Source organism: Propithecus coquereli, unplaced genomic scaffold (genome assembly GCF_000956105.1).
Source record: "Propithecus coquereli isolate 6110/MARCELLA unplaced genomic scaffold, Pcoq_1.0 Scaffold280, whole genome shotgun sequence".
Lineage (NCBI taxonomy): Eukaryota > Metazoa > Chordata > Mammalia > Primates > Indriidae > Propithecus > Propithecus coquereli.
The window spans coordinates 2,146,150-2,154,540 of NW_012148397.1; the positions used below are offsets into that span (position 1 = coordinate 2,146,150).

Genomic DNA, 8,391 nt, shown 5'->3' on the forward strand with positions numbered 1-8,391 from the left:
TCTTAAGAAGATGACAAAATGCTATTTTAAAATGAATTTTCTAAACAAAATAAGCAAAACAAGTAAATTACCTAGAAAGTAATAAAACATTTATGCCATATTTAGAAGAGGAAAGTGTTTGCCTTAAAACCTTGCAGAATAAAAACATATGCTCTAAGTATGCATCTTAGGAACCTTTAAAACACCAGTAAAACTAATAAAGAGGAACAAAAAGCCCATTGAATGAAACATAAACAAAAAGAACGGGAAAAAATGCTATTTCACCAAAAAGATGGATTAAATAAACTCTTTGCCTATTTAATAAAGGAACAAAGCAAGAGCAAAAACACACAAGAGTAAATATTGGAAAGGAGACTGAACCCCAATAAGGGGTGAGGGACCTGCGGTCTCAAGGCCACATGTGGTCCCTCAGATTCTCGAGTGCAGCCCCTCAAACGAATCCAGATTTGTTTTGTGAGGTTTGGATTTGGTTAAAAGGCCGCACTCAAGGATCCAGAAGGCCACATGTGGCTCCAAGCCTGCAGGTTCCCCACCTTGAGTTGACAAAGTCCTATAGAAGACACTTGAAGGGTGATAAAACAGGTAGATCTAACATAGTTTCATAGCTGACTCCTATCTGGATTTAAATAACATAATTCCAATTTTACTCCACTGCAGTCAATAGAAAAATGGAAATGCAGCAATTATCTTGAAGCTATATAACTTTCATATCAAAACCAGGGAAAGATAGTACTCCCAGCTCTCTCCGCACCCCATACATAGATCAATGTCACTTATGAATACAGATGTTAAACTTCTAAAAAAAAAAAAATTAGCAAATAATTTCCAGCTATCTATAAGAAGAACACATTACAACTAAGTTTATTCCAGGAATTCAGCAATGGTTTAACACTGGCATAGTTAGTCACAAATTGAGAAAAAAAGCATAAACTATTAGATGCCACAAATGTAACCAGCCAAATGAAATAAAAAGTATAAATTGTGGGAAAAAGATAAAATGATCTCTATTCACAGATTATGATTATATAGTTTAAAAAACAGATTCCAATTTTTTTTTTTTTTTTTTTTTTTTGACAAGGTCTCATTCTCTATCACCCTGGCTACTTACTGCAACCTCAAACTCAGCTCAAATCATCTTCCAGCCTCAGCCTCCTGAGTAGCTGGGACTATAGCACATACCACCATGCCCAGCTGATTTTTTGTAGAGACAGAGTCTCGCTTAGCCTGGTCTTGAACTCCTGGCCTCAAGCAATCCTCTTGCCTCAGCTTCCCAAAGTGCTAGGATTTCAGGCATGAGCCACCACACCCGGCCAAGACTCCAATTTTAAGGAGACTGATATTTGTCTTGTATTTATTAAATCTAACCACTTCTCTTTATTTTGGAAATAACAAATGGAAATGTTGGTTGACAGATGGGAAATTCCACTTATGATACTGACAAAAAGCATAACACATTCAGGAGTAATTTAAATAAGAAAGGTATAGGGCTTATGTAAGGAAAAGTATGAAATTTTACTAAAAGACATAAAGCAACATGTGAACAGTAAAAGTTTACATCGATGCTTCCAAAAGTGATGTCTGATTAGAATCAGAGGTATTAGTATAAAAATCACTTAAAACAGGTATATATACACACATAGGTAGATACAGAACTAAATATGCATGTGTTTGCATGTTACTATAAATACATACATATCCTGGCTCTATCTGCTGAGAGAGAGCCTAGAACCAATGACACCCCAGTAGCAACGAGCACACCTCAGCACCCAGATATTGCTTTCTAAATATAATACTATTCTCCAGTAAAAGAAATCAGAGGTTGGCCGGGCGCGGTGGCTCACGCCTGTAATCCTAGCACTCTGGGAGGCCAAGGCGGGCGGATTGTTTGAGCTCAGGAGTTCGAGACCAGCCTGAGCAAGAGCGAGACCCCGTCTCTACTAAAAATAGAAAGAAATTAATCGTACAACTAAAAATACATAGAAAAAATTAGCCGGGCATGGTGGCGCATGCCTATAGTCCCAGCCACTTGGGAGGCTGAGGCAGTAGGATCGCTTGAGCCCAGGAGTTTGAGGTTGCTGTGAGCTAGGATGACGCCTCGGCACTCTAGCCCAGGCAACACAGTGAGACTTTGTCTCGGGGGGGAAAAAAAAAAAAAAAAGAAATCAGAGGTCCTTAGACAAGTGGTTGATTCCTGAGTTGGGATAAAATATAAAATGAGCCTGGAGCATCTTAAAATTCCAGTAAATAAAGATGTGCCAAGAAAAGGATGGGAGCACATCAAAGGGGCCCGGGAGCCAGCTGGAAAGCGCTCCCAATGGCCAAAGCTAGAGCACTTTGGGCAACAAAATAAATGATAATTATATGGATATTTTATTCCATGTGTTACAATGCAATAAGTCCATGAATGAGTGAATGAATAAAAGAAGAGATAGCTCTTCCTTTACAGAAGAATTCCAATTAATAAAGAGAAAGAATGAGGTGACTAGAAAGTCAGCATTGGAACAGCACAATACCCACTGCCACAGGTTAGACCCACCAGTGAAGGCTAAAATTAGTGCACGTTGGAGAAATGGAACATTCGCATTGTCCCCAAAGTATCTTCCTCCAAGAAATTTACTAATTGGAAAGAGAAAAATAGCAGCTTGACAGTGGATAACCCTGGCGGGCATCGTCATATGTGGATGGTCAGCCTTACCACCACCAGGACTAAGACGTGTCGATGTCACAGACTTCCTGATGTGATACACTGAGAAGGGCCTGTCCCTCTGGGGACATTCTTGCCAAACCTGCACAGCCTCCAACAGAGTCACGAGAAAACACCAGGCAAACAAACCCAAGCTTGTGGGCGTTCTACAAAATACCTGACTAGTACTCTTCCAAAGGGTCGAGGTCATAAAAAATGACAGAGAAATGATAAAACCTCAGATCGAAGATGACTAAGGTGACACAGAGACTATATGTAATGTGGAATCCTGGCTTGGATGTGGGAACAAGAACAGAACGTTGGTGGGAACCCCACTGAAACTGGAATAGATTTGTAGTTTAATAGTATTGCACCGATGTTGTTTTCTTAGTTTTGACGGTTGTGCAAGATGTTAACACGGTGGAATCCGGTGACTGGGGCATGCAGGAACTCTCTGTACCCTTACTGCAACTTGCCTGTGAGATTGAAATTTCAACATAAGAAAAAATTTTTTCGGTGATTTTCTCACGGAAGATAAAAATCTAAACGTAGAGAATGCCATAAAGATTTTGTCACGGGCTAGGTAAAACTTATTACCATAGGCTTATTATATTTTATAACTACACAACTGAAAAACAAAAACTAAATTTTTTGTATGAAAATTCAGACTCAAAGCCAGGAAATAGTTATCACAAAATTCTAAGGAGGGAGTCTTGACTCGAAGGAGTGCACGGAGCGGGCAACTTTTTCCTGTCTTGGGTGGGGTCGCACAGCAGTTTGCCTTGTAATTATTCACTGGACCGTACCTGCGTTTCATGTCCTTTTCTGAATGTACATCTCATCTGCGTAGTGTTCCAAGGACTAGGTTATATAACTTAGCTGTAAGTGTTTTGGGGCTGAGAAAAGGTGAGGAAGGGCTGCAGATATAGAAGTATTCCTAGAAAAGTTCCATTTTGAACTTGAACCTGAATAACAAAGTCATTACATCGAGGAAAGCAAGAGAAGATGAGAAGAGACCTTTTGTGGTACAAGGTTAAGACTTAAATGGGGTTTTTGTTTTGTGTTGTTTTATTCTAAATAGGGAGGAAAGCTGGTCTCCTTGAGGAAGGGCATGGATTTAAGTGAAGTCATTACTGACTCTTCCCAAAGCCTCACTCCGTCCCTTCAATTAGTCACCAAGGACTGTCCTTTTACCTCTGCTGACTCCTGTTCACCTTTGCAAATACCTAGAGTAACCATCATCTCCCCCGCTTTCCAAAGTCACAGTTCCAGCTGTTACCCTGGGGGACGTCTATGATGTTTTGTTGTGTTGTTAAAGTAGAGCAAGGTATGGTCTGAGCACACGTTTTTCTAAAAGCAAATGACAAAAGTGGCCTGTTTGTGCATGTTTTTGTAGCATAGGAGTCTCTTGCTTCAACTCTATCAGTAGGAGAGTAGCAGTTGACTTGCCCTCCTGAGTAGCCAGCCCTCACGCAATAGTCAGTGATCTTTTAAAACATGAAAGAGGTAAAACGTCCTCAGCCTCCCCCTGCACTGAAACCCAAACTCCTTACCCTGAGGGTTTTTTTCCCTCTTTTATCTCCGCTTAGCATAATGGAGAGAATATTTTGGTTCCTACAATTGAAAAGTTATGGCTGGATACTGGTGCTCATTCAACTTTCTCACACGACCGCAAAGGGGCCACAGCAGGACCACTAGCAACTAGACACCCCCACCCCATTTTATAAATGGCTTGCTTCCAATACAATGATTGGGAGTTTTATCTTTGGTTAAAATAGGCTCTGGCTTTTCTGGGATAATCCCAGTCACAAAACTTCTGCCCCATGCTCCCTTCGGGCACACCCATGAGATGCCATGTTTCACATTTTGGTTTGGAAGACGGGGTCACCACACGATCGTTTTCTCTCCCCTACTCTCCAGGAGAGCGAGGAGGAACTTTACTCTTCCTGTCGCCAGCTGCGGAGGCGGCAAGAAGAGCTGAACAACCAGCTCTTTCTGTATGACACACACCAGAACTTGCGCAACGCCAGCCGGGATGCCCTCATTAAAGAGTTCAATGTCAACGAGAACCAGCTGCAGCTCTACCAGGAGAAGTGCAGCCGGAGGTAGGTCAGCCTTCCCCGCCGCCTGCGAATCCTTGGGGTCTCTAGGCACAATGCCGTTGGGTACCTGGGGCCAGGCTTCTGGAAAGCCCCCAGAATTGCTTCCTTTAGAAATCCTTTGGTACCTTCGACTCTAGTTCTCTTTGTTCTATAAATTACAGTAATACTTTAAGCACCTGCTAATTCCCTAAGTAGAACTGTTTTCTCTAGAAGAATACTTAAATGCAATAGTGAATATTAATGATGATTAATGATGAATATTAATGATTTCAGGAGCCCTTACTGAGTTCCCAAGAATGGCCTGCCCAATCGTTCTAGGTGGGACAGACCCTCTACCCGCTAGGGATGCTTCTGGGTGTGCTGCAGGCACGTAGTGGCAGGCGGTGGGGAAGGACAGCCAGGGATGCATAGTGTTTCGAGTTCCAGGCAACAAAGAATCATCCTGATGAAAATGCTAATAGTAGCCACCAAAGAGCAACACTGTGCTGACCTCCTTACCCATGTTATTCTCATTTAATCTTTACTTCAGCCCATAGAGCAGGGGTCCCCAACCTATGGAGAGTTGTATAATTGTTTCATTACATATTGCAATGTAATAATAAAGTGCACACTAAATCTAATGCACTTAAATCATCCCCAAACCATCCCCCTCTCCCCAGTCCATGGGAAAATTGTCTTCCATGAGAACAGTCCATGGTGCCAAAAAGGTTGGAGACCGCTGCTATGGAGAAGTTATTACCAATGAGGAGATTGAACCTGAGTCTCCATGTCTTAGGAGGAGCCCGGCTCTCTGACCTCTAGCTTCGCACCATCCAGCTGTCGGTGACCCACAAACGAGTAGATCGAGAAACGTTACAGTGTTGAGGACATAGCCCGTTTCTCATGCTCCACTGGTGATGGTGACATGTGTTTTATTTCAGGTTGAGAGAGAAGAGAGTCAGCAACAGCAAGTTTTACTCATAGAAGCCAGGGCGTGTGTGTGAGGCTGTCGTGCGTGTACATTTGCATGTAGGAGAATGTGCTCTTTTCACATCCTGGGAAGACGCTAATCTGTGACGTCATCCTCTCAAGCCTGCCATCAAGACGACGTTTCTGAAGACCCAACTGGCACGAGTTGGGGCGATTTCTTGCTAGGGTTTTTTTTTTTTTTTTAATCTTGGACAACTTTCTTAACTTATGTTCTTTATAGAGGATTCCCCAAAACTTGCTCCTCATTTTTGGCTTCTCATGTTCCAAACCTCATTGAATAAAAGCAATGAAAATCTCGGTCAATTAAGCCTCTGTGCACAGCTATACAGTGAGCAGGATTTCTTTTCTGGCCAAGAAGATTCAGCTTCTAATGGCCCAGGTAATTGACTTCCATGGAAGATGAGCCAGAAATGTAAGGAGCTAATTCATTATATTCCGAAAAGGATTTTAACTAAAAGTCAGACGATTCCACAAGGAGGCCATCGGATTCTGCCAGGGCCCAAAGAGGAGCCCTGTCCCCAGTCAGTGAGCTCAGCTCAATGCACTTTCACCACTATTGGCCAGCTCGCTGGCTAGGCAGACCACCTGCATGGACCTGCTGAAGTCCACAAGAAATGGTTGGGTGATGCAGGTTGTTCGCTGAGACGATTTCTAATTAACGGTAGAGGCTTGCTTTGTGACTGGACTTATTGGGCGTGGCGGTGGGCCCTCTTTGTTTTAAAAAGCGTGCCAGAGAGACCAGACCCCTGCTGTAGCCTCAGCCAGCTTCCCTGCCCCTGCTTTGCCCCCTGCCAGGAGGCTCCAGCCTCACTCATCACCCCGTGGCCCCACTGAGCTGGCTGGGAGGCCTCTGGCATGGCCCTTGGTCCACAGCTCTCCACAGACAAGAAGTCAGTTGCTGGTTTGACAAAGCAGGTGTGAGTTGCATTTATGGGGAAATTCCTCTGGGTTACCCAATTTTCTGGAGCAGTGAGCTAAGCTTTAATGGCTTAAGCATTAGGATGTTACAGAAAATCTCAAATGCAGCCATCCACAAAGAGACAAACCCACCCACAGCTGACGATAATACATGCGGTTGGCTAGAATTTTACACTGCTGCATCTTGAGATACAATTTCAATGATTTAATATGGCTTTTAAAAGGAGAGGATAGTGCTGGGGATAGGGGGTGGTTGGTAGAGACACAACTTCACACTCAGGGAATAGAGAACTCACTTAAGGGAAAATAGGTGTAACTGTGACTAGCAATGACTCTGGCAGGGAGGAACAGACCAGCACTAGACTGGTGCTTTTCGTGGATGGGACTGGGCCCTGGAACCATTTGGCTCTCCCCTAGTTATCCAGGATGCTGGACTCAGCATGCATGTTTTGCTAAAGAACGTGATAAAACCAACCAGGCTCTGTCTAATCAAAAGATTCTATCCCTACATTCCACAAAAACTTATTGAGAGCTCCACGTGCCAAGCACTGTGCCAAGGTCTGGGAGAAAAGCTGTGGTCACTGGTCTCATGAACCATCTCCATCCATGAGCTCTTAAAGGCACTTACTTTCCCTAAAGCCAAGAGTCCAGGTAACAGCAGTCTGGCTGAGGTGGGGCTGTTATCTGGTGACGTCACTTTAGTTATTCTTCCAACTGGGAGTTGCTACTTAACTTGGCAGTCAGCAAGCCAGCAAAGAATATTCCTCTTGGTAACAATAGTAACAAATGTTCAAAGCAACTTTCAAGACGTTTAGGTGAAAAAGGCACTGAGCTGAATGCTGCCTCTGTAGCCAGTGTCCCCATTAGCTGTTGGCCTGGCAGCCACTGGAGCCTAATTATTGCACACGGCAATTCCCCCTAGTTTCTTTCAGCTCTGTCATTACCTCTACACAGCAGAGCTCTGGGACTGCTGTCATCACCTCTTTTCACCTCCTCACTTCGCTCTATTTTAAAGCCAAAATGCTAAGGCCTGCAGCCCCTTTCTGCTTAAAGTGGATTTGCTACTGTAGCAAAGAACTTGAGAAAGGGCCTCATAGGAGGCAGAAGCTAAGCATCTCCTCAGTTGCTGCTGTGTAAAATCCGTAGGCAGCCGGAGAGCAGGCAGGGGATTATAACACAAATGGTGCTGGGAAGAACCTTCTACCGAAAACTCTCTCCTCCTCCTGGTGCTACAACAACTTGAATCCACCATTAGAGAGTACTTGCTTTGGTTCTTTCATTCTGACCTTAATAATCTGGTTCTTGGTGGTGTGAGGGGCTAAATCGATTCTCTCAGGAAAGGCGCAGAGGATATCACGGCTCTCCCCAGAGTCTATTTGATGCCACATGGCCTGGCTGAGATGTGTTTGTTACCTGACTCTGAAAGCACAGGCAATTCGGGGCAAGCAAAACAGTAACAGGGACGCTCTGAGCGATGGCAGCAGCGCAGATAGATCAAAACCATGCCTGCATGTGTATCACACATTGTTTTCCTTCACCATTTCCCTAAGCATATTATTTAGAATACTGGAAAAGCAAAGGGGAAAGGCTGGTTAGGCCTTTTGCATTTGGGAAACTTAGGTTACACCAAGTTAAATAATTTGCTGTGAGACTTGGATGTACAAGAGTTAAGAGGGGTGTAGAAGATCATGTTTTCCAAATTTGATCTCGGAATCCTTT

The 8,391-nt window shown here is 43.6% G+C and overlaps 1 protein-coding gene across 1 annotated transcript in view; it reads left to right on the top strand.

The window, feature by feature from the left end:
* Window positions 1-6,053, top strand: part of PLCG2 (phospholipase C, gamma 2 (phosphatidylinositol-specific)) — a 140,317-nt gene extending 134,264 nt beyond the window's left edge. The window contains exons 30-31 of the mRNA XM_012648218.1: window positions 4,604-4,788; window positions 5,706-6,053. Coding sequence (XP_012503672.1) covers window positions 4,604-4,788; window positions 5,706-5,748 — 228 coding nt within the window. The 3' untranslated portion in view covers window positions 5,749-6,053. The remainder of the gene's footprint in view (window positions 1-4,603; window positions 4,789-5,705) is intronic.
* Window positions 6,054-8,391: the final 2,338 nt, after the last annotated feature.